Source organism: Lonchura striata, chromosome 2, assembly GCF_050655825.1.
Source record: "Lonchura striata isolate lonStrDom1 chromosome 2, ASM5065582v1, whole genome shotgun sequence".
In the NCBI taxonomy this organism is placed as follows: Eukaryota; Metazoa; Chordata; class Aves; order Passeriformes; family Estrildidae; genus Lonchura; species Lonchura striata.
Window position 1 is genome coordinate 133,146,500 of NC_140704.1, and position 26,575 is coordinate 133,173,074.

The 26,575-nt window shown below is 35.9% G+C and overlaps 1 protein-coding gene across 5 annotated transcripts in view; it reads left to right on the forward strand.

The window, feature by feature from the left end:
• The first annotated feature begins 1,664 nt into the window (after nt 1-1,664).
• The window catches only part of TMEM67 (transmembrane protein 67), a 33,887-nt gene continuing 8,976 nt past the window's right edge, over nt 1,665-26,575 (forward strand). For 3 of the 5 annotated variants that reach the window (XR_014952998.1, XM_085572338.1, XM_077782910.2), the window contains exons 1-23: nt 1,665-1,852; nt 3,767-3,855; nt 5,303-5,396; nt 6,930-7,029; nt 7,466-7,535; nt 7,640-7,714; nt 8,905-8,967; nt 10,334-10,488; nt 10,609-10,717; nt 12,227-12,313; nt 14,198-14,263; nt 16,399-16,555; nt 16,928-17,051; nt 17,886-17,991; nt 19,798-19,854; nt 19,948-20,046; nt 20,525-20,623; nt 20,954-21,040; nt 21,778-21,877; nt 21,978-22,117; nt 23,536-23,676; nt 24,143-24,223; nt 25,365-25,481. Coding sequence is in view for 4 of the 5 variants with exons in the window: in XM_085572338.1 (XP_085428464.1) it covers nt 1,666-1,852; nt 3,767-3,855; nt 5,303-5,396; nt 6,930-7,029; nt 7,466-7,535; nt 7,640-7,714; nt 8,905-8,967; nt 10,334-10,488; nt 10,609-10,717; nt 12,227-12,313; nt 14,198-14,263; nt 16,399-16,555; nt 16,928-17,051; nt 17,886-17,991; nt 19,798-19,854; nt 19,948-20,046; nt 20,525-20,623; nt 20,954-21,040; nt 21,778-21,877; nt 21,978-22,117; nt 23,536-23,676; nt 24,143-24,223; nt 25,365-25,481 (2,403 nt within the window). In the remaining variant the exon portion in view is untranslated. Of the gene's footprint in view, nt 1,853-2,170; nt 2,261-3,766; nt 3,856-5,302; nt 5,397-6,929; nt 7,030-7,465; nt 7,536-7,639; nt 7,715-8,904; nt 8,968-10,333; nt 10,489-10,608; nt 10,718-12,226; nt 12,314-14,197; nt 14,264-16,398; nt 16,556-16,927; nt 17,052-17,885; nt 17,992-19,797; nt 19,855-19,947; nt 20,047-20,524; nt 20,624-20,953; nt 21,041-21,777; nt 21,878-21,977; nt 22,118-23,535; nt 23,677-24,142; nt 24,224-25,364; nt 25,482-26,575 lie in introns of those variants that run through there. The other 2 variants (XM_085572340.1, XM_085572339.1) reach the window with 2 other exon arrangements.

Here is a 26,575-nt window from a genome sequence, read left to right on the forward strand (position 1 = left end):
GAGGGGAAGCGGTGCTGCGCGAGCGCGGAGCTGCGCGCGCACCCTCCGGGCAGGGCGACTCCGCCCCCTCCGCTGCAGTGCGCGTGCGCAGGCCGCGTGCCCCACCGGCGCGCGGGCGCGAGCCGCGCCGCAGGCAGTGCGCATGCGCTCTCCGCCCCGGCGCGGGGTGTGCGGTGCCCGTTTAAGTCGGTCTGAGGGAGCTGTGCAAGGATAGATCGCTGTGTCTGTGGATAGGCACAGTGACAGACCTGCGCGGCGACAGAGCCGTGTGTAGAGATCGGGCACACGGTGACCGAGCGCCGCCGCCGCACGGTGCGCTGTGCTCAGGCTCGTTCCCGTCGGGGCCGGCGCGTGCCGCGCCTCAGGCGCCCCTCACGGCTCTTTGGATGCCTGGACACGATTTGTAACGCAGCTCGGGGCTGGCTCCTGCCTGGGCTGGGAGAGGAAGGGAAGGCAGGGATGGAGGAACGGAGGAGAAAGAGGAAAGGTTCAAGATTAAGTAAAGGGAAGGGCAGAGGCTGAGTACTTTGGTTGTGCAAGCGAGGTATACTTATCCTAATGTTTATCCTACCTGCCTTCTCTGACTTTACGTTCTTTGTCTTTTTATGTATACCCAGTACTTGTCTGCTCCATTTTATGTAGGAAAAACATCCCTGTGCTGTTTATGGTAGATTCACCTAGAAATGTTACCGACTTTAGGATGTGTTTCAACACGGATAGTCTCGTTTAGAAAAAAGATATTATTTTGTGCAGGGTACAAGGTGGGGGTTTCCACAAATCAAGCACGCCACTAAGAAGTTATGTCTTTACACAATCAAATTTACATGAACGTGAGCCTAGGGACAGGTAATTTGATTTGAAAACATAAACTCAACCTTTTAATAGTTGTTGAGCCAAGAAAATAAATCCAGTGAGAAACAAAACATGCTAATGTTGAAAATAATAAGGCAACTAGCACGCAGGAGAGGTACAATGAGAAATAACTAAAATCCAGGACACAGTGTGTTGCAAAGTTTTGGTAACAACTGAGGGAATGAGACAAAAGGCAACAGGCAGAAACCTGCAGAGAAAGCTCCACCTGAGCGTGAAGAACTTCACTGCGCGGGTGCACTGGAACAGACTGCTCAGAGAGGCTGTGGAGTCTCCCTCACTGGCGATACTCAGGAGCTCTGGTCACAGTGCTGTGCCATGTGCTCTGGGATGATCCTGCTTGAGCAGGCAGGTTGGACCAAGCCCCCCGCTATGGTCCTTTCCAACTGGACTCATTCTGTGCTTCTGTGGGACGTGAACAAGAGTGTCACAAAGGTATAACAGTAACACTGGCTGAGCATCCACTGCTCTCGGCATTTTGTATTTTCACCTTGTTACCCTCTCTGGGGAGAAGTTACAAACACCTGTTCCATTTGGATGATGCACTGTGCATCAGTTCAGGAAACGAGGTACCGGAAAGTGCAAACCGGGCCGGGGTGTCCTCTCGTTTCTGGCTCCTGGTCCCGCACAAGACGCACAAAACTCTCCGCGAGCCAAACGCATCAACTCCGGCCGCCGCGCCCTCCTTCGCCGCGCCCCGCGGACGCTTCGCTTGTTGCGGCGGCGGGCCCCCGGCGCTCGCCGTACCGCGCGGCTCTGGCCAATGGGCGCGCGCGGGCGGCGCGCGCGGTGGCCATGGCGACGCGGGGCCGCGGGGCCGCCGCCGCCGCGCTGCTGCTGGCGCTGGCCGCGGCGCCGCGCCCCGCCCGCGCCTTCTCCGTCCCGCTCCAGCGCCCCGCCGACTGCGGCGCCGACCGCTACTTCGACAGCTCCCGCCTGGCCTGCGCGCCCTGCGGGGCCCACCAGCGGCAGAGCGCCGGCGGTGAGCGGTGGGGGAGGCGGGCTCGGGCGGCTCCGGCTGAACCCGTCCCCAGCAGCGGGAGGTGCTCAGCCGGGCTCCGGCCCTGGCGCTGGATCGCGCCCGAGGGCGGCTCTGAGACAGCCGCGATGTGTCCGAGATACAGCTCAGAGAAATTACTTTCAACCTTTTTCTAATAACCTTTCTTTTCCTCGAGCGTTATATTGTATTTGCATTTTCATCTGTGAAATTCTACAGGACCCTGAATTTATGTTCTCGAGCACTTCTGTACCTTGAAGCTCCTTGTCAGACTTGAATGTCCGAGATACCAAGTGTCTGAGATCCTCAGTCTGTGCCTGTTCTAGTCCAAGTCCCACACGGGAACTTGGAGCACATACAGCACAGCCTGACAGTACTAAATGGAAAATACAGGTAGTTGGCTGCTTTCTTTTGGCCATAAAGAGGTGTTAAGGGGTTAATCTTTCATAAAATACACAGTCCAACAAGAGTAGGAGTTCCCTGTGTACAAATTTGAGACTAAGACCTGACAACATCTCTGTCCAGAGCTGGTTGTTTGGGTGGAAGTAGTGACGGGCAGGGCTGTGTTCACAGCTGCTGCCTGAAAACTGCTCACCTTCACCACCACCATGAACCCCATATTTCACTTACTGGAAGAAAATACAGTATTTTCAGATGCCCTGATAACGAGGGTGCCTAGATCCTTAACTCCTTTTTAGGCTGAATCTTCCTCTAAATAAAGGGCTTCAAGGAGAGGAAAATTCCAAGGAGAGGTCAAGGGTTAATTTTTACCTGTAGATCTAACTGGAGCAGTGTAGGTAGGTGCTGCTCAGTGCTGTTTGCATCTTTACTGAATTCCACTTGAGATTGCCCAATTCCACTGGCTAGCCCAAGTGGAATTGGGCCATCTTGGCTAGCTCATCAGTCTGGATTCTGGTGTTAGGTCACATGCCTAAAAATCTAGGTATTGTCACTGTGAGTGTCACAACTCAAACTTTTCATTTATCTAATCCAATTGGGCTTTTTCTTCTTTAGAATTAAGTAGAAATGTTTGATCATTTTAACAAGTGTTTCTGTACACCTGGTCTCATTAGAATGTACTTTAAAGTGATAAACTTTCCACAGAATTTGACATTATTTTTGCCTTCACAGTTCAGTAAGCTTCAACAATAGAAAAAGTTCATTAGTACATATAATCAATTTTGTTTTCTGGTATGTGTTTAAAAATACAGGGAGAAATTCATTACACTGAGAGAGGGAAAGTTTCTAAAAAAAAAAAAGCTGTTTAGCACTAGTAGATGGGCATTATACTGTTCCATAAAAATAGTGTTTCATTTCATACAAAATGTTAAGTATTTTTTGTTCACTCACTGGAAACCATTCAATATAAACCTTGATCCCCATGCACAATTTTAAAAGTCTTGGGTTTAAAACAGTTTTTCATGCAACAGTTTTATTTTGAAAAACCTTTTCACAGGAACACATTTTGGTTTTAGGGCTGACTTCAAATTGAAAAAGTAAAACCTACATAAAAACACGTAATGTGTTTTATGTTGTAGAGGGAAAGGTTGTGGCAAGATTTAATGGAGAGATTATATCTATTACAGACCAACTGGTAAAATTTGGTTTAATTAAAAAAAAAAAACAAACCACAAAATACAAGCTCTGGGTCCCTGTTCCACCCTGGTAGATCAGAGGCTGTTTAACATTCTCCTAAAACATCTATGTGCAAACTGTAACATCAGCGTTTTTTAAAAAGCAGGATGATTTTAATTCACATCTCACTCAAGTGTTTTATGTCTCTATCTAATAATCCATCTTGATCTCTTGAGAACAATAGTATTTATTCTTAGTATTCTGTTGCAACCTGTCAGTTCTATATAGCTTAAAAGTGCATTTGTTGTTTTTTTTTTCCTTCAGGTAGTTCCTGTGAATGTGAACCAGGATACAGGATGGTTTCTAGTAATGATGGGTTCTCTGTTACTTGTGAAAAATGCCCAGAAAATATGGTAAGTATTGAATGTTTCATGTTTGCCATAATGATAGAATACAAATCATAAGCATTATGGGATTTTAAATTTTATCCTGACTGCAAGTTATTTTTCATTAATTTAAAATATTTTTGCATAATAGTCTTTCATTGGGAATTTTTAAGAACATGCTAATATGTAGTATTTTTTTTCAATTTAGAGTTGTCTATTTCTATTATTTTGTAGGCTTTTTTCATTACAAATTTGACCCCACAGACAAAATAATAATTTTTTAAGCATTTAAGTTCTTTCCACTGCTTTTCTTCTCTGCTTTGTCCTTGTCTAGAGAGCACAACCCTATACCTTGTTAAAGATGCTTTTCAGCTCATAGGTATCTTAACTGATTATTTATGTAAATACTATTACTGTAATATTTAGGCTGTATCTTCATAATCCAGAATATTTCATCTTCTTACTTCAAAATGAGCTGTTCCTACTATGTTACTTTAATTAAAATTATAGTTTGATCAGTTCTTCTGACATTCCTTGACAAATTAAGTTATAATTTTTTGTCATAATCTCAGCACTGATCCCGAGACAGCAGGCTAAACCAGATTTTCCCCACTATAGTGAGCAAAGAAATGTATTTTTCCATCAAATCAACATTTGAAGCATTCCTGAATACTTCTTTCTCTTCAATAGCTATAGAAGAACTCCCAGGAGAGCAGCTTACTTGCCTGAGTTAGGTGTTCAGTGGCTAATGGGCTATGTTGGTAACCTCCCTTTTCTTTCCATCTTCTTGCTGTGTTAGACAAAGACTTTGGCACATATCCTTTCGTGTTGTGATCTTTTGCTTTTTTTTCCACTTTACTGCTATGGTGGCATTTGCCTTTGATCTGCTGCCAAGGCTTTTGCAAAGATAAAATGGTCATAATGGAGAAGGGAGTCACATCAGTAGCGCTTGAGGATGAGCAGTTGTCTTCATTCTCCTCAGTGTTTTTTATCTGTAATGCAATTTCTTCATGGTATATAATCAGTATGGTTGTGAACTGTCTGGATAGGTACAAAATTCCAAACAATTATATAAGCTGTTTCACTTAGAACTCTTCCATTTCCATTACTTCTGTATATTTGTATGCAATTGCAGTGTGCAATTTATATGCAAAATGTATATTATGTTATTCAATGTATCAGTGCATTATTATGTTTATTCAATGTATCTCTTTTTAAACATTCTACTTTTCATTTTCCCTGAAGGATGTAAGCTAACAGGTTCAGAAGAGCTTAACTTTTTTTTGTGTGTCTTCTAGAAATTACTTTTGTCGGATTGTTTAGCCTTTTTTTATTTTTAAAAGCTTCATGAATGTTATCAATGTTTTATCTGAATACATTTCCTAGTAACTAAAGGCTGGATAAGGCATTCTTCACAGATACTAGGTGATCTCTACATTTTTGAAAATTCTAATGGTTTTATATTTTATTTTAGAGCGGAGTTACTCAAGATGGATGGAATTGTATTACTTGCCCCAAAGGCCTGACTTCAGAAGGAAATTGTAAATGCCCCAGTAATGAAATATTAGGTAAAAAATGTAGTCCAATTATGAGATAATAGCACTTGTTTTACATATTTGAGTTTACTAAGATAATGCTCTTCTGTTCAGTAAGAAAGAAAATTTTACATATGTTTTCATATCTGTTGTAAAAATTCAACATTAGTCTTGATCTTAATTGTTGTGAAAGACAACAGATAAATCTGTACCATTGCTCATTGCAATAAAAACTATTATGAAAACATTCCATAAATGAATACTGATGTATTGCTTCTTCAAGCTCTTTGGCAATTGATGGTGTCATTAAAGTTGCAATAAAAACAGTATCAGTATAGACTATAAAAACATTACAACGTTTTGAAGTATAAAGAGCAGAAAAGGAATTATACCTACATGAGTAGGTGGAAGAGAACAGGCTGAGCAAATCAAGCAAATGGCTGTGCATTAGTGTCAGTGGATTTCATGCCTCCCTGAGACACTTGTACCTGTGACTTTCTGAGATGTGCTTCCCTATACCTGTGCTTCTTACTTGATGCTCTCTAGTAATTTCAGATGATTTTCAGTAGACAGAAAAAGAATGTTAAATTTAGTGTGTTAAATAGATTTTTGCTTATTTTGCATAGTAGAAACATAAGAGCAAAGTACAGTTTTCATGAGTCAGTTTTTCTTTTAAACATAAAAGCTCTTGGGACCACTGAATTTCCTTATTTATTATTCCCTATATATTATATATATATATATATTCCTTCTATATGTATATAAGGAATATATATATATATTTATTCTATATATTTCCTTATTATTCAAAGACATGGAATGCCTGTAATTCTCTGAATAAGTATTACAAATGCCCACTTTGGTTATATTTCTAACAGAGTATATTGGAGAATCACTGTTTTCCAGATCAATAATTTTAAATTTTCCTAGGAATCTGGAAAACACTGAACACCAGACTTCTGCCTGAAAGTTTATGACAGTTACAAAATACATTCCAGGCCTTTATGGTAAAATACTGAAAGCAAAGCTGATTCTGTAATTTGACGTTCAGGAAGAACATTAGTACTGTATTTGTTTTATTCACTTTGGATTTTTTTTAATAATTAGATTTGAAATATCTTGCCAGATGATGTAGTTGGTGGAAGATGCCATTTTGAAACTTGGAAATTGTGACATTTCCATGAATTATTTCAGATTAAATGTAATTTTTTTCCAATAATTTGCCAAATTGTTGTGTTGAATTTTTGCTTTGCAGTGAGGCTTTTGTTTGAATCTTATTCAGAATAAATAACAGAGGAATATTTCATGTCTGGAAAGTAGACATGAAGTCTTGCATTTCGCATTTAAAACTAAACTGCATGTGCAAAGCTATAAAAAGTGCACACATACACGAATGTGCATTTATAGTGGATATTATTTGTATGTTGTGCTCTTGAATTTTTCAAAATAAACTCTTTGAATTTATTTTAGATCTGCAAAGATGCTGAATTTTTTCACATTTATCTTGAATTGTGTGAGACTTGGCATCAGGCAGTTTTATCACCGTTGCTTTTCTTTTCTACTTAGTGGAAAGAAGCGTCGATGGCATTTTGCTTAGTGAAGCGAAGTGCATACACTGCAATGGAAGTGAGCAGTCCTTCTCTGCCCCAGATGCATCAGGAAGCAGGTGATGATAAATTTCAACCTGTCATGCTAGTTTAAGTGGAATATTCCTGAGGAACAGATTGTATCTTTGGGATGACAGTTTTGAAGGCAGAGAATTGTAAATCCTCAACCCTGTATCAAACCCTCATGTTTTGTGCTCACTGAAATCCTTGTATGGCCAGCAGCTTGTTTTTTTTTTTTGTCTTACTTTAATGTGACTAAAAAGCAGGCTTTGGATTGGAGGCAGAAGAGAATTCCTATTCTGATAAACTATTATTTGATTTACTTTCTACTTCACTGATAGTAGAAACAAATCAGTAATAACTTCTGAATTTCAGTTAAAACTAGTGAAGTTCCTGATGCTGTTCCCAGGCAAGCTATATAATCAACTTCCTCTGAGGAGTAAATATCATACTTGATTACATTTTAAGTGCATTCTTCATGTTTGTGATCTATAGGTGTGTAAGATGTGAAAAGACATTCATCCAAGTAAGCAAGTCTTGTGACTGCAACACCCCAAACATTCTAGTAAGTAGAAGAATTGTTATTGTATTGAATTCAGAAAAAGAAGAGTAATTTTGACAAGTGCATTAATACCTTATTAATATTTTTTATTATTTTATTTCTTTCAGACTGGGGGATTGTGTTTCTTGGCTCGTGAAGGCTTACCCCCAAAGGGAGTTGCAACCGTTCATTTTGCACAGCTAGTAAGTATACTTATTCTAAAACACTTTCAAGCTTTCTCATTACTTACTCTCAGTAAGTATTTCAAATTCCTATTTTTTTGTCTGATCCCAGTGATAGTAAGGTCTTGATTGCATCAAGATAGAGTGCAAGTATGGACATCAAGTAAGCATTGTTATAATGGAGTAAGCTTTTAAAAATTCATGCAATTTTGGACACTGAAAAAGGGAAGTAATTTACATGACTTTAGTATCAAAAAAGTAGCATATGACCTTTTCCATTAATTGTGTGCATTTAAAGCATACTCTTGTATCACAAAAACATACTGAAGAGTTCATGAGTGTTTCTGGACTGTTTTACTATATAAAATTTGTATTTGTGTAAAACACTTGAAAAAAAAATATAAGGCTTGAGTTTACTGCTTGATCTTAGAACTTTTAGAAGAAGATGGGCACCTATAAAGTTTGAGATTGCGTATGAAATTGCTGAACTCCTTGAATTGTTTAATGAACGAAAATATGTTCTATTGAGAAGATTGAAGGGGTTTTCATTGTTTTAGCTAGTGAGCTTTCATGAATTGTGAAATCTGCTCGAAGTTATTAGGACCATTTTCCAAGTAGTTTTGAATTCAGGAAATGCTATGTGGCTAAGAAATGTATTTTGCTCCTAAATGAATTGATGCTAAAAGCTGCCACTTGAAAGAAAGTGAAAAGGAGTCTTCAGTTTTTCTGATATCAAACATCCATTTGCTCCCTGAAAATGCTGTCTTCTCAGGAATATTTTATTGAAAATATGTCTTTTCAGTTTCTTACAGTATATATGAATGCTATGTGTAGTTCAAATGTGAGTAGTTATAAAAAGGGGGTTGTGAAGTAATTAATTTGGCAAATTTAGTCCTGAGTTAGATTTTCCATCTTACTCTTGAAATTGGTACTACTTCCCTTGTGTGGTGAAGAAACTTCTGCGTCACAGAATACATATTCACAGCTTAAATATTTCAGCTCTTGTCCTGTATACTTTGTGTACTAGTGAAGTGATATAAATTACTGCTTTTTTGTTGTGTTTTGAACTGATATTGTTAGGCTGAGATACTTAAAAAGGACAGAAAGCTCTTAGAAAAAAATAAGTAACATCTTCTAGTTGACATAGTTTTCCCAACTGTTACATTATGAATGTTGTGAGCAAAGAAAGTGAAAAAGTTCCTTATTTACAGGGTATAACACTGGCATCAGCATGGTTTCTGAAAAACCTTCAGTCCTCAGCCTTTGCCTGTTGGGTGAGTTTCATTAATGTTTGCAGTTTGCTTTTTTATACAGAATGGTACTCTATAAAAGCATGTCGCTTTTATATTTGGAAGTTACCTTGCTTATTTTTAAAGAATTTTATTTTGAGATAAGAATAGAAAAGAAAAACTATATATACAGAATGCTTAGAAATATTGAGGGCTAGTCAATGTTAATGTGAGTCTATAGCATTGGAATTTTCACAAGATGAATAGTGTTAAAGAAAAAATCCTTCAATATTCAGTAGTATGTGACCTACTGTCCATATATATGGATATAAATTAGAATATCCAGTAAGGGATCACTCAGAAAATTAACTTCTTACATATCCAGTAGTTACTACCTTTTCATGTACAACCATCAATAGCAGTTGCATATTCCTACTCTTTTGGAATGTTTTCTCTCTTCTAGACCCTCACTCTTGTCTAGACTCTTTTTCATCTTTTCAGATGGTAGGTTGCTGTTACAATTCCTTGGGTTTGTGCTTATTGATTACAATACCTTGGGTTTGTGCTTATTGATCATATCTCAGTGATCTCTGAAGTTCAGATACTCAGCTGCACTTCTCAAGCATGTTTCAGACTCCCAGGTCATGTTCCTGGGTTGGCAGGTGGTGTTTTTACAGTCAGTGTTTCAGCAGACTTTTGTTCAGAATTTTCCCAGATCACCTTTGTAGCTGCTCCTATCACCATCTCATACACACAGCTTTGAGATGTATTCTCCCACTGGTCCCATTCTTTATCACTGACATCAGTTTATCCTGTCTGCCTCACCCTGCTCTGCCATTCAGAGGTGCTGCCTGACTGTGATGAGCAGCTGCTGGTCTGACCCACAAAAATGGGGGTAAGGAGGTGGCAAGTTAATGACAGTGCAATGACCCCTGTACACAGATGCCAGGTCACCTCTGCATACCACTTGGCACTGGTGTCTTTACCAAAATTGAACGGGGTGCATGAATCTGAAGAGAAAATACTACTTGCATCTATAGTTGCAGTTTTAGGTCTTTGAAGGAGAAATCTCTGTTGTACAGTCCAAGTGGTATTATATATTTTGATTCTTACTTTGTTTTCTAAGTGCAGATCTTGACATTTCTGTCACTTTTTACCATCTAGCAGATGCAACTAAAATAAGCTGAAAAGTGAGAGTACTGATTTCATGCTGTCATCTGCAGATCTATAAAAATATGGTACCTGAATATGTGGAAGAAAATAGTAGGTATTGACAAAATGAAATTACTTTCAAGTGAACACAAAGGTTTAGGAGTGGCTTCTTAAAAATAACATTAATTTTATGACTACCTCACAAAAGGGAGGGTAATTAAATACTTTTTTGCTGTGTTCTTGTGTTTCTCCACTGCAGTTGTACTCTAATCTAACAGCATGCCAAGCTCTTGGAAATATGTGTGTGATGAATATGAACTCATTGAGTTCTTCAAGTACTGATGCCTGTGGTTTATTTCAGTATATTTTTGTCAGTACAGCAAGGGTAGGCATCATTCATTCGATACCCTACTGGTAAGTTGCCTTTTCCATAACTTTTGGTCTTTAATAGCTTTGTATGGAAATTATTATTCTAAATGTTGTTTGATGAAAAATATTATGTTTCTTTAAAGAAAACATTGTAATTCTCTTCAGGAGGCATAATCTTCCATGGCTGTATTATGGTGACCAACCAGGATTAGCATCCCAAGTGCTTGAGAAAAATAATTTTCCTACAACCTTCACTTTCAAGGGAACAGATAAGGTAGGTGTTGGGTAGTAGACAAAGGGAAGCAGCCATTAGGAAGAAGACATAATCACATAAAATGTTTAGATTTATTATAGATGTGACTCTACTAAAGGTAAATTCTAGGCAGTTAGTGTAACAAAACTCAGTGTGAGATCTTATGGAAGAGGAAGGTGATACTTATCTAAAATAATGTCTAGTCTCTTTCTTTGCTTACACTTTCATACCCACATTCTCATAAGGCCAAGTAAGACATGCTTGCCTGTGTGGTCTGACCAGGGCAAAGGGAACAAAGGATGCCAGCTGTTAAGTGTTCATTGTGTCCCCAAGGATCTGGATTGGCAGTGGTAAACTAGTAATTAGACAAATGTTTTAGACACCTTAGGAGTTCATAGTTGTTTTGACACTGTCTTTTGCTTCAGAGTCTTGTTTACTTCCATCTTCATAAGTCTGAGGCAAAGTTGATCTTTGTCTTTTTTTTAAATATGTGCATCCTTTTGTCGGATTTTATGGTGAACTGTTGTGAAAAAGAGGGGTAAATATGATGTGCTGTGTCTTTACTGCCACCCTCCTGGTGTCCCATAGTGCTGGGTCTTTTGCTGACAAGTTGTCTGTGCCAGGTTTTATCACATTTATCAGCTCTGTAGCTGGAAACAGTGTTCTCCATCACTGTTATGTGGTGTTTAACACTTTCTGTTGCTTACACACACATTTCTCCCCTACTCAATTTAGTTGTAATATTTCTGTTACAAATCTCTACAAGCTGATTGTATCAGAGATGGGTTCAGTGTATTACTCCAGCCTTTTCCTCTTACTGCAGTGAATTATGGAAATAAAAAGAAAAATAATGTTAACAAAGCTAGATATCCATCCCTGGGAGGGATGAACTGCTTAAGTAGTTTGTAAATTGTCACATTTTTATGAAGAAATCAGTAAATCAATCAGTGAAGTGATTTATTTTTCCAAATTAATTGTAAATGAGAATAACTGAAATAGGTTATTCAAATTCTGCTAATAAGAGAAAATAGTACTAGTGATAACCTTTTTCAGTTATACTGCCAAATTTATCTAGTTTTCTTACTGACTCAAAAATAAAATTAGTATGCCTTTTTCAGCCATATTCTACAAGACTATGTTTTAAATTAAACAATATTGTAATGTAGCAGTTGTTTTAATAACTAAAATACTTGTTCCCCCTAACACTGAAGGTCCTGGAAGCCCATTAGATTCCAGCATTGTATACATTAGAAATCTGCATGGATTCCTGATTAGGTTAGGGTATGTCTACATAGGTAGAAGTTCCTTTGGATTTTCCATTCTTCTGCAGTGAAGCTGTACAAGAATGGTATGTTTTTTTGTAAAAAAGTAAACTACCAAACCCAAAATTAAAAAAAAATCAAAAGGGCAGAAAAATTAAGGATTGTGCTGAAAGTTTTAAGAAACATGAAACAATTAGACAGCAGACTCTAAAATGTGTATGTCCACTTCAGGGCAGTTTCATTGGTCTTTATCTTTTTTCATCAACAGGATGTAAAACTGAAATTTATTGCAGCCTCATTTGATGCATCTGGAAGCTTTCTTAATTGGCAAAGTTTGGAAGGAGGTCTCTTACAGGTATGTTTTATTACAGTTATCTTCTCTTGACAACACAATGTTCTGAGTTCCTTTAGCCAAATTAAGGCAAAAGCCAAATGTTTGGTTATTACAGTAATGACAGTTCATAACTGTAGAGCTAGGTTAGGGAAAATAGGCCTTTATTCTTGCTCACAATGATCTCTACAAAATCAGAAGTATAAATTCATCAACACTGCCTTTATCCTTTGGACCAGAATAAATTTGGCACTTTGGAAAATTCTGAAAAATCTTGTTAATCATTTGGAATCAGCTATCTCTGTCTTCCATTCAGCATAGTTGCTCACGTGTAGTTTCTTACTAAACATCCTTTTCTTGTTGAGAAAATTATGTTCTTTAGCTCTGTGTCCACATGTGTTTATAGATGATGCTATGAGTATGTCCCTATTAGATGCTGTCAACTATTTGCACACATCATGGGGGTGACAATCAAATCCGTGGTTATGTCACTGTCAAGGGATGTAGGAAAGCTGATCTTTGCATTGTCTTGGGATTTTTTTTTTGCTTGCTTATTTCTTTTTGTTTTAAATAGAAAATGCACACTATGACCAGCATGTGCCTTTTTCATAACAGAAAGTTATAAATACATTAGGGGAGACTTTACATAGAAAAGAGGAATACCACTGGCAATACCCTTGGACACTACATCCTCAGATTTCAGGGGCACAGACATTCTACTTCAGTAGTACTACACTGTGTAGTTAGGCTGTGAAAAATGCAAGTAAGCAGCAATTAGAAAGTGCAATAGTAATTAGTCTATCAGAAAGAACAGTGGGCAGCTGCAACATGTTACAGAATAGAATTTGTTTAGCAGTTCAGTGGTGATCTAGGCACTCTCAATATTTCCCTAAATAAACAATAAGAACACTAGCAAGAACAATTGGGAATTGTTGGTTCATTTTCTATTGGAGCACATCACTTCAAACATTTCAGTGTCTACAGAAGAGCAGCTGACATTCAGGATTTACTTTGTTGTTGCCTCAGGATGAGCCATCTTGTGCCTGTGTCTCCAGTTTTAAGGAAAACTAGTGTTTAAGAGAACAGGTTACTAAGACAGTTACTCTGCATGGAAAATTATATATTCTGACATACAAGTTTAGGTTTATGGGGCACATTTATTTTCTAGGGCAAACCTTTTAACAGCTGTCAAGAGCCAATGAGAGAGGAATAGCTTTTCCATTCAAAGCCTCCTTTAATGCATGATGATAAGACATCACAATGCTAAAGTGGTATCAATGCATAATTGTAGCAATTCCCAGAATTTCAATTTCACACAAACAGAATTGTGTTTTATGCAAATATAAACTTCATTCTCATTTGGGAAAATGGCTCTGGCCTCCATGTTGCACTTTGGACCATTTTTTTCTGTATTCAGCTGAATCTGCTGTTCTTTGATGAAAATATAAGTTTTGTATTAAAAAAAGAAAAAAATCTATTACTTGCTATAACTTTGATTCTCTGAGAATGCCAACTTAAGAGAAACCAGGCTGTATGAATATGGACTTATTTTCTTATGGTATTCTTGAATTTAGCAGAAGCCTCTGACTGAGCTTGAGGCTGTACAGTGCATTGAATGTTCAGTCCACAGAAAGATTATTCTTGCCTGTTTGGATGCTGCTGTCCACAGATTTCAGTGATGGAACTGAAAAATACTATACAAGTATGAATAAGTTAAACTAGCATTTTAAGCACATCAGTGTTAGTGAAACAAATAATTGTGTTTACCAAAAACATAAATCCTTCTCTTATTAAAAAATAGAAAAATATCTTTTGTGAGAACTCTTATTACATAAGTGCTTGTAAATATTTTTCACATGAGAAGATGATACTTTTGAATTAACTGAATTATAACTATGTTTTATTCAGCTTTGTCCTGATACCGAAACTAAATTGAATGCCGCTTATGTTTTTGGAACAACTTACCAACAAAATGTAAGTAAGATATAAAATGATATTTTCAAATTTGAATTAAGCTGCCTTATATGTCATTAGTTATTCAGTGGATACTGAAGAACCTCTGGAGTTTAGGCACAGGCTGAAACATGGAGTTCTTCCTTGGGAAATTGAATGAAATAAGTGTAGGTTTTTTAAATTATTTAACTGCATCACAAAACTTTTTTACTACATAGCATAATCTCAGTAAATTAAACTGACATTTGTGTTTGTGAGGTTGCTGACTTAGCAGTGGAAGAACACAGTGCCTGAATTATGACAGCCGTATGCTTTGTATCATATCTCCTAAATTTCCTACCACCATCTTTCATATGGAAAGAAGTCAAGTCCAGTCATGCCATGCCTGAATATTGTTCCCATTTACTCTTTATAGTATGCCCTGATTTCAGTGAATTCAGTGAAGAGATTGAAAACTTATTTTAATTGAACAGATTACTCATCAGAGGAAAGAGAATCTTTACTTGTCTTAACTATGAAAAAACATTGTTGGGGTTTTCACACTTTACTAAACATCAGGAAAGGAAGAGGGACTAGAACACTGAACTATGTCAGCTGCAGAAATGGTTCTGCCAGTGATAAAGCATCATTAATTTTTGTCACTTAATATGTTAGATGGGAAGTCGGTAGTCTCTTTGGCAATCGAGTGGAGAAAGAAACATCTTTATAATCACAGCATCTCATACATATTAATATTGTTTATTAACTCATCGAACACTGAAAACCATTCCCCACATTATGTGTTGAAGTGTAAAAATACAAAACTCTGGCTGCTATTTAGGTGGTGTGAAAGTTTTGGAAAGTCATAGCTGTCAAAGCTTACTCTGGGAAATTTAAAGTGTTTACCAAATAACACTGGCAAATCTTTGTTAACTATTTTTATCTATCAAGATATTTAACAATATCTTTCATATTGTTTAATGTTGCTTAATCCATATTTCAATATTTCAGACAGAATGAAAGCATTTTGTATTTAGAATCATTGAACTAGTTGAGTATGGGCCTTTTTTTCTTTTTAAAATCTTGAGTATTTGATACTGATTCTGTATTACCTGTATTAATAACAGTTAATATTGTTGGGTTTGAATAGATACATCAGTAACTTACTGAGTATTTTTAATATAACTTTTGTCCATGGTATGCATTACTTTTGTTTTTCCCCATGTGGCTTTGGAGAAAACAGAGTTGACAAATTATATGAGTATTTTAAATGCATGGTTGTTCACATTTGCAAAAAGTTATCTGCTTTCATATCTTAACTTCTTTGCACAATCACAGAGTGGTTGAGGTAGTCAGGGACTGCAGGAGGCTCTCTTGTCCACAAGTCAGGCAGGGCCACATAGAGCAGGTTGCCTAGGACCGTATTCACATGGGTTTTTATCTTCAGGGAGTGAGACTTCACAGCCTCCCTGGGCAGCCTGTGTCAGTGAAAACCTGTCTTCTGATGCTCAGAGGGAGCCTCCTATTTCAGTTTATGCCCATTGCCTCTGGTCTCATCACTGGGCACTGCTGAAAAGTGCCTGGCTCTGTCTCGTACACCCTCCCTTGTACAATGTTTGTACACATTGGTAAGATCACCCTGAGCCTTCTTATTGCCAGGCACAAGAGTCTCAGCTTTTCTCTGTAGCAGAGATGCTTCAGTCTCTTCCTCACCATAGTGGCCTGTGCTGGACTGTATCAAGTAGCTTAATTTCTCTCTTGTACTGGTGGGCCCAGAACCAGATTTCACAACTTCTGCATTTATGTTTCTTGACTTTAATGTTAATGCTGTTTCAAATTTTATGTCTGTGAGGTTTGCTAGGATAGTCTTTCCAAATCTGTTGAAAAATTCTCCACATTAGTCATTCTAGTTAATTGCAATCATTTCCAGGAAGTTTGCATAAAATCATTAGTGCTTTGTAATTGTTTGCAGATAGCTGAAATGCCTTGTCTATCAGTACTTCAGTAAAGCATTTGACACAATTTCTCACAGCATTCTCAAGAAACTCTCTGCTTGTGGCTTGGACAGGTGCACTCTTAATGGAGTAAAAAAGTGGCTGTAGGGAAGGAATCCACAGCTTGACAAATTAACTAAATGGTTAAAGTGATCTTTTAATTTTCCCTTTTTTTTCTTGTAGTGCAAAATTTCAGTTTCTAAGATTTTATTGGATTTTGCTAATCCGGTCTTTTATGACCTGTTCCTTGAATATAATGGTGGCAATGGACAGCAACATCTTTGGGCTGTGCCAGTTTTAAATTTGAATCTTCAATACAAAGAAAAGTTTGTTAATCAAGGTAAGATGGTGATAGTAGCATCTCTATGAATTTAAACAATCTGAAAATTTCAAATAGAAATAATCTATGTTAAGTACTGTTACTGTGTTATGTTTAAAGATACCACAACACATCATAACTTGTTTCCATTTTAAAAATGGAGTATTTGTGGGCAAGTTCGGATTGTTTAAGTGCAAGCTTTGGTTGCATACACCATTTGAATCAGTAATATGTACAAATAAAAAAATCTCATTTCATTATATATTTGTATAAGTTGAAAATAAACAATTTTAAATCCTCATTACTTACTATGTGTTATTACAACATATGTGTTGTTTCTAATATATTTCATTCTTTTTGTGTGTTGAACAATGTGTGTGTCATGTTTTCTAGACAGTAATATGAACAACTGGCTTTTGACTCGTCGATTTTTTTTGGTGGATGCACTTAGTGGAAAAGAGAATGACTTGGGAAAACCACCAAGGGTAATTCGGATTGCTAGCAAAATAACAATAAGGTGATTAACTCATATAATATACAGTACATAGAAAATAAAGCCAGTGTTGTACAGTCTGCATTTTATTGTCTTAAAGTTGTTTTGTTATATATTTTTTAGTATGTAATATGTGCTGCTTTTTCCATTGCATATTTGGGAATGGAATAAAATTCCATAGGTTGTTCTGATGAGTGAAAGAAAACAACATTGACTTGTGAGAATTGAAATCACCGTGATTCCCTTCCAGGTACAAGGATCAGACCATGTTGGCATAATGCAAGTTAGCAGGTATTCAGTCACCTCTTACAAGCAAGCGTTGTCTGGAAAGGCCTAAAAACTCCTCTGTTAATTCTTTTTCAATATGTATGTTGCTGACTATACAATGATCTTATTTCATACTCCATATTCTTTTTTACAGTATTTTTTCCAGCCCATTGCCTGTTCTGTTATACAATCCAGAATAGGTTTGTAGTTATTTAACTAAAATTGTGAGACTGCCTGTTAGGGTCATTACTAATTGCTCATCTCAGCTGGAATATATTTTGGAAGAAACTTTTTTCCTCCTTCTTTATGTGATGTCCTCCTGTAAGATGAAGACAGGTAAAGATTGATTAAGGTATTTTCAGTAAACAATTCTTACCATGATTTTTAAAATATATTTCTGTACATGCTTTTGTACACTCCAGTTGTACTTTCAAAATGTGAAACCATGTCATTGGATTAGAAATTCACATTTAATTGCTCAAGTTGTGCTGTTCATTTAGTATTTCCTTGTTAAGTTTCAATTATTGCTTCCCAAGCACTCATCCAGTTTTTTTTTTTTTAATTAAAAATCATACTCTTGTATTTCTGCAGTATCCGTCTGGTGTCCCATACACAGAGAGGAACCATCTACCCTCCTCTAATTACTGTTGCTTATACAGATGTGCTTATTCAAAACCCTGAAACCCAGAGTGTGATGGTGAGATCTTTATGCTACTTTAATTATACTTTTAGTTCTGTTTTTGGTAGTGGGTTATAAAAATCTAATAAGCAGTTTCTAGTTCTGATCAGTTTTGAAGTTACAAGTTTTCATTAAAACCTTTTAAAACAAATCAGTTAAAAGTGTTCTCTTTTCAGTTTATCTTCAGTCTTTTTTAACTTAAAACACTTGGAACTTGAAACTGGTTTTATAATGCTAAATTAGGCTACAGTTCAAATAAAATTTTACACACATAACAGATAAAGGACTTAATGCAGCACCGCAAGCAATTTATGCAAGGAATTAGTATTTTTATTTAGAACAGTGCATTAAGAGGAGGTTGTTATGACACAAACATTTCAGGTAATGTGTAGTTTAAGTTAAATTATTGGTAATATATTTAAAACATCCTTTAGTGTTTCATCTTTCTGTACTGAAAACCAACAATTCTACTGTAGCAGGTGCAAAAGGGACTTTTCCTACTTGCCCTTTTGCTTGCCTTCATGGGCAGCAGCACAGATGTCCCATTCTTCTGTCTTGGTGTGTTAGATCACACTGCTTTAAAAAGTAAATATATTGATGGTAGAACAAAAAAAAAAAAAATTAATATTAGCATTTTCTGCTTGTCAGCCTTCAGCTGTTCAGACTTCCAGTACAAATAGACATCTGGCTAGAAGAAATTTGTGGTGCTAGCAGCATTCCTTGAATTCCACATTAGTTGAATGAAAGCAAGAGAATTAGACAGACAGAAAAATTAAGACTTTTTTTTTTTCTGGCTAACTGATGTCTTTATTTAACTGCTAGACAGCACTGCATCCAGAAAGTAATTCATTCAAATTGTGATGGTAGGAACAATTGCTTTCAGTTCCTCAGTTTTCATATTATTTCATCCTTGTATCTATGTGAGATGTATTTGGGTATTGCCAGTTTTGGATGTCTTGTTGCATTTAACAAATTTTATGCAACTAAAAAATACATTGAATTTTGTTTCCAGTTTTTGTAAACACTGAGCTTGTAGTAACTGAGGATATTTAGACTTAAGTCCAAGTTCAGTGATAGATGATAGACTTAAGTCCATGTTCAGTGATATCTGACTGGAATAAATGTTTGGGGAAGACGAGATGTCAGGAAGGAGGGGAGGGAGGGGTGATACTTCTTTTAAACTGAATTAGAAAAACTATTTATTATCATGCTTGTGTTAATTTTAGCTGTGCAGTGACAAAGACTCAGGAAAGAATATTATAAAACAAGGTGAACATTTTCTCTTCCATATACAAATTTTTCAGACCAAAGTCAAAAGAGGAGGTCTTAGGTTAAATTTAAGCTAGAGGGAACAATTTTGATGCTGCATGACAATTTTTATTTCATTCAAGCTGAAAAAAATTCTAGTATCTGAGCTGTGCAAGCTTACCATGATTTTGCATGTTGGTCTAATTACATCAAGGTTACCTTTAATCAGTGATAAAAGGGAAAGTATCAAACATTCAGTGTCTCCTTTCAGGAGGAAGAAATCATACACATTTGAAAGAATTACAAAAAGGTATAGCTGGTATCTTGCAGAGGGCAGGCATCCCCAGCATTACTGCTGGTAAAATCTGCAGTAAGAGTTGCATAGTACATGCTGGTACTGAGCCTGGCAACAGAGCACACCAGGTCATATGCAGTAAAAAAATATGGTTTTGGTACTTGTATAGTAGCCCTAGATGAGAATTCCCACCAACTGAAACTGAAAGCTACCACTGTCTGTCATGGTTGTAACACTTCAGAATTTCTGTGTATATTTACTTTTTGTATTTTAATATTCAGGTTTCTTTCGCAGTCAGCTATGAGATGAATCAGAGAGAGGCTCAGATTCAGACTGATGTAAGTTTTAATTCCCTTTAATTTGCTGACATAATGATTTACTTCTGTATTTTGTGCAGAAATTATCTGCAAATATTTTTTTTATATTTTCAGATTGCACTGGGTGTGTTGGGTGGACTGGCAGTGTTATGGTCTCTTCTCAAGACTGCAGGCTGGAAGAGGCGGACAGGAAGCTCTATAATCGACTTGCAGGTATGAACAGCTGCCAGACTGAAATGGGACATCTCTTCCTCTCTTTAAGGGCACCTTTGCTGTCACTCCCTGTGATTATAATGATTTGTTTTCTTAAGGTAACTGAAATAATTTCTAGCCTAGCTGCATAGAACTGTGCCCCATAGTTAGGCTCACTTGAGGAAGTAGGTATTTTGCATTCTTTTTGATTCTGATATTGTCATTCAGGAAATGCTGCTCTAAAAAATACATGTAAATACAGGGCTATTCTGATCAGTTGAGTGGACTTGGTTTTCAGATTAGTTCTTCCTTGAACAACAGCCAGCATGTAGGAGTTTCAGCTGGTGATATAACCACAGTGGAAAGCTTTTGTTCAGGGCTACTTTTCAGTACTAGAGTTTCTTATGTGAGCTACATAATGTTTTATATGAATGCATTATGAACATGTGCCTTACTTAATAGTTTTACAGATGTCTACAGTGTGTTTTTATAATTGCAGACAGTGTTCAAGTTTTTACTGTTCTATGCTGGAGACCTAGCCAACGTTTTCTTTATCATCACAGTGGGCACAGGGATTTATTGGCTTGTATTCTTCAAAGTAAGTGTTCTTCCAGATTTGGATGTATAAAAACCTAGTAATATTAAATATATTTTTACATGGACATTAATATTCTTTTTTCTTTTTTTTCCTTTTCTTGTCAGACTATTGAGGCAAGTTCTATGTAACATTGTGGTTTGTGTACTTAAATTTTGTGTTCACCTGTTTTTTTTTCCTTAGGATTTGTTGTACTTGCAGTCTGCTTAATAGTCACTTAAAATATTTTACACATTCATTGATCTTTTTCTGGAAAAGCTTATTCACACTTAAGCATTTATTATGTTGTCACGTATGCAGGTTTACTGTTTCAATGTAACTTCTCAATTATAGGCTCAGCAGTTTGTATCTGTCCTTTTACCTCTTCCATCTCAAGAAGAAGATTTTGTTACATACATAGCATGTGCATTTAGTTTAAAGGTAAATAATTTTTTCCTCACCATAAAATACATGTCAGCATGCTTCTATGTATGTATCCTATTTTCAGTAGGCTTGTTTTTAAATATCTTGTACAGTTATTAGTTATTAGTGTGTGGGTGTTATGTCCTAATAGTTATGTTCTTCTGAGAATTAAGTAATTTTTTCATAGAAATTTATTTTGTGGAGTCTTTATAGGAAAATAAATGTCTCAAGAAGGTCATAAAAGACAGACTGAAAAGTCATTCTTTTAAGGATAAAGGTATAAAGAAACACAAATAAAATAGCATCATATCAAGAAAGCAAGTACTTCTATTTAAAGCAGAATGTAAGTGCTGTGAGTTCCTGATTAGAAAGAAGACAGAACCAAATAATTACATTCAAATATGTAGAACTCCTAAGATCACTGTTCTGTCTTCATGGCACATACAAATATTATATAAATTGTGGGTATTATACTGAATTGGAATTCCTAGTCCAGGTTAGTATTTTATGGGGTAAAAGTCAATTTTTAAAATTTGTTACTTTGCTGTATTTTCTTCATAATTTTAGACATCATCACACAACTTAACATTATTCCAAGCTTTTAAACAAACAAAAGATTATCAAAAGTTGGTAATAAAGTTGCAGTCTCTTGTATAATCAAGATATTGCTTGTTATGTTTCATGAATAATACATGCAATGACTATTCCTCCATCTTTGTGTATATGCTGTTTCTGTCCTTACTTTTCTCTCCTAGGCTCTACAATTTTTGCACTTGCTGGTTTCACAACTTGCTATTGATATTTTCTTTATTGACTGGGAAAGACCTAAGGGCAAAGTTTTTAAAGCAGTTGAAGGTAATTCAAATTACATTTCTTTAATAAGCAGCTTTAATGAAATTCAGATATTACTCTCAGATATTACATTTTAGAGCTTTACTGTACGTACTCTTTTTAGGTGAAGGTGTTACTAAAAGTGCTGCTGCACCTGTGAGCATATGGAGGACGTACTTTATAGCAAATGAATGGAACGAAATTCAGACAGTGAGGAAAATAAATCCTCTCTTTCAAGTCCTTGCAGTTCTTTTTTTTCTGGAGGTAATATTACTATTATTATTATAATTTATAATTCACAACCAGAGTGTAACATAGGGTCTGATGTTTAATTCTTGCATTTTGTGTGGTAATAGTGAATCACTTTAAATTCATTTGAAATCATGTAACCTAGTAAAATAATTATTCTAATGCAGTTTTAGATTTATATGTATGTATAGGTCATTGCAATATTTCATTAAGGAAGACTTAAAAAAATGTCCAACCTTTAATTACCTTAGAGATCTTTGTTAGATTTGTCTGGTTTTTTTTTTAAGTAATTAGTTACCTTAAAAGGCTTAAGAGACTGATAAATCTGTGTACACACTCAATTCTTTATTTGCCTACTAGCACCCTCCTGCCACAGTCAGGAATCATTATTCCTGATCTCATATTTGTCTGAACTGAGCTTCCTTCCTGTTAATTTGCTGCAGCACCCTTTTATTATGCTGGAAATAAAATGTGCCAGTTCTGTTCCCCATGGCAGTATGCCTTCAGTTACAGCTTCAGAATATGTGACGAACTGTGCTTTAGCTTTTAAAAAATATTTGGGCTTGTTTCTTTTGCAGTTTATTAGTTTTTTCTATTTTAGGAAGTATTCTTTAAGTGTGTAGCATATAGTTGTTTTTTTGAGGTTCTTATGCATATTTTAACACTTCCATTTAATTTTATAGTCCTTATAAAATTTTTCCATTAAATTAAGTAATGAAAGTCCTGAAACTTTATTGATTCACTATGTGAGCATTTTTGCTGTTGGTAAATACAGGCCAGGTCCAACTTAGGTGCAATGTTAAAAGAGAGGGAGAAGAGAGCAGTTATTCTTACTGCACTCTGCAGCTACCTGAAAGGAAGGTGAAGTGAGGTGGGTGCTACTTCTCCCAACTGACAAGCACTAGGACATGAGGAAATAGTCAACCCACCACAAGTATATTTTGGTGCAACTTCTGTTATGAAAGATTTTCACTAATTTTTCACCTCTTAAGTGTTTCAACACATACTGTTCCTCTCATCTTTTTTATTTTGGAACTTTTTCTACATTTTTTTGTTTAAAATAGATTCAACCATACAGATGGTGGAGGAAAATATATTTCTATACAATAAAAACAAAACAAATCAGTCTTTTAAGAGTTGCAAAGCACATGAAAATTTGCTTTGACATTGGAATATATAGTACCAAAGAGCTGAAATTTGGCAGAAGTTATATCCCTATGCAGAACAGTAGTAGAATCTTCTGGACATTTTCAGTAGAACCCAATACTGACTTTTGGATCACACAATTGAACTCTGTCATAGGGAGCAGGCTACTCTTCCCAGGTCCATTTTTCATTATTTTTTCTTATTTCCTGTTATGATGGAAACAACAGGATCCTAATTAATACTATTCATTCTCACCTGTTGTTATATTGACCTTCTTATCTCTTCAGGTGGTGGGATTTTCAAACCTGGCCTTAATGGATGCTTCTTCCAGTCTCACGAGAAGCAGTGAGAGTTATGTAGCTCCTTGGAGCTGCATTTTAAGATTTGGTGTGTCTGCTGCACTCTGGGGAGCCATTGCCATCCTACAAGTATGTGAAATATGTGACATCCTGAATTACCATTTTTAGGCTGGTTCTTGGAAGCTAGAATAAATCTCTAGACTGTCCAAGCTGCTTATCATAGCATGGAGGATGTTCTTAACTGTAATGTTTAGTTGTTTTAGCATAGTACACCTTTGGGACTCAAAATGAATCTTCTGAGATATGAGACATCTGAATTTGGATCAGAATTTTAATCCTCTCAAAGATATGAATTTATGCACATACTTTGTTTTATTTTAAACAACTTTGAAGCATCTGACAAGTTCAAAATAAAAAGCAGGTTCTTGCTAACAGTTTATTTCTTAAAGGAAGTAGGATGTCAATCCCTTTTCATTAAGTCCAGTGCAGTGGTGGCCACTACTGAAGTCTGTTGTTTGTGGGTGTGAAATAGTGAAATTAATTGCTTAATAACATCAATGAACTAATGAAAGAAAATGTGGTTGATTTATTTCAGGTTATATTTTTTGCTGTGATTTATGAAAGATTTGTTGAAGATAAGATAAGCCAATTTGTTGATTTGTGTTGTGTGAGCAATGTAAGTATTTCTTTGTCTCATTTGTAGTGTGGCATTTTAAATAGAATAGTACATAAGATAGTTTTAAGAATATTAAGTAATATTTATTAATTTAATTTAGATTAGTAGCTAACAGCCAAAGCTGATGTTTCCTTCAGCTCATTTTATGAGCTCAACTTTAGTTGGAAAATTATTTCAGAAGCATAGGTATCAATATGTTATTTTAAACACCTGATTTTTAGGTTTTTTTGTTTGGTTGGTTGGTTTTTTTTTTAGTTTAAATTGGTTACATGTGCTGATACAGAATTCAAAAATAACAAGTTGTAACAGACATTAGGCATGGAACCATTTACTGCCATTCTGTATACTAGTTTGTGTTTTAGTACTTCTGACTTGCAAGTTGTCTTGGTTTTATTTAATATATATATGTCCAGTTTTTGCTCCTGTCTTGTGCTTGTTCCTCAACTGCTGAACTTAATTTTGCTCCTCTTAACAGTTATCACCTTTTGCATTCATTTTCTCTTACTCACATCTGAACTTTCTCTTCTTTACATATGGGTTTTGAAGCTTTGTACTGCAGGAATTCCCTTTTAACCTATGAAGAGTGCAGTCAGAATAGATTGGATTACCTCATTTCCCAAAACTTCTTAAAAATACTGATTTACCTCTTTTATCAATCTTTCCAGCTGTGGTTATTCCTCCTCTGTGAAACACCCATGTAGTTCCTGGATTGTAGAAAATAATTAGTTTTGGAATTTATGTGGTTTATAAGCATTGTATCATACTTAATGAAGTTATGTTAAATACAGCCTTTTAGGAGTTCAGCTGGAATCATGCATATGTATTATGTAGCACAGAAATAATCTTTGAATAAAAAAAATCTAACAGCTTTAACTTCTTGGCTCAATGGAATTAAGCAGCAGCAGATCCTTGCTCTTGATGAACTAAACGTGAAGCTGGTATGTATTTCTAGTTATATACAGATAAAACTAATTAGTAAAAGAGTTGCTAAATATTTTTCTCCCACATTTTTTTCGGTACTTGCCTACTTTGTATTTGTAGCAGGACTGGCTGGTTTGACTGATATTCACTCTGAATTCAGAAGATCAAAAATAAAATTATAATTGTTGATTAAAGCATTCTCTCTCTCCCCATCTCTTAGATTTCAGTGTTTCTCTTGTCACACAACTGCTTTGGTCATTATATCCACGGTCGCTCAGTGCATGGACATGCAGATACCAATATGGAAGAAATGAATATGAACCTGAAGAGAGAAGCAGTAAGTAAAAGTATTCACGTTTATATCTGCTCAATTATTTACTTTATATAAAGACCACACACATTTACATTATGGATCTGCAATTGTGCACTACATTGAACCATGTTACTTAAAGATAGCAGCTGTTGGTATGTAAATATATGACTCAGTATTTCTTTCAGCTAACTCTTCATCTTTCTTTTTCTTCACTATTTCATCTTGTTACTTCTTCACATTTCAAGGATATAAAATTCCTGTTTCTCTAAAAAGGTTTTTTCATATAGTTAAGAACCTTCTTCTCAATTTTTAAGCTTTTCATAAGGTCACAGCCACATTCAAAAGGGTGCATACCAAAAGGCTTTGGTAAAGAGACAGATCTGAAACACTAATACAGAAACTTGTAATCTGCCAATCAATTCCTTTATTCCATCTCTTCCACTATGGTGATACAACCCATTCTTTATAGAAATTAATTTGCATAAGTATTTTTTCTAGTTTTTCATATGTTATATCTTTGCTGCAAGATCAGGCAAATATAAAATGTCTAATACATGCATTAAATTTCATGATATCTTGTATCTTTTTAGGGACAAATAAAGATATTCCTATTTCAATGTTAAGTGGACAGAAAAAAACAAAACCATGTGAAAATTAAATCTCAAACACTGAAATACAGAGGAATCTTATTAAAAATGTTTTTGATTTATGCGTTCTTACAATTTTTTTTTCTAATTGCTTATTTTAATATAATTTTGGGAAAAACGGGGTTTTCCCCATTAAAATGTCAATTTTTTTTATTTTCTTGCGGTTTCTGAGACTTATTTAATGTGATCTGAAAAACACATCTAAAAAGTCAGGAATCCAAAACAAAGAAGCAAAAAAAGCAAAGTGAGACAAGTATATAAGAAACTATAGACCTAAAAGAAAGGTCTTCAGAATAAATACCAGAATATGTATTATTAGAAGGTAATGAACTGAACACAGGTGAAATGAGAAATAGAACTTTGTGACAGCAGGGGTCAGGATTTCATGTCCTAAGGAAATCTTGCTGCCGTAGAGCAAGAGTACAGTGATTTCAAATATTTAGAGATACTAAGTATTATCTATACATGAAA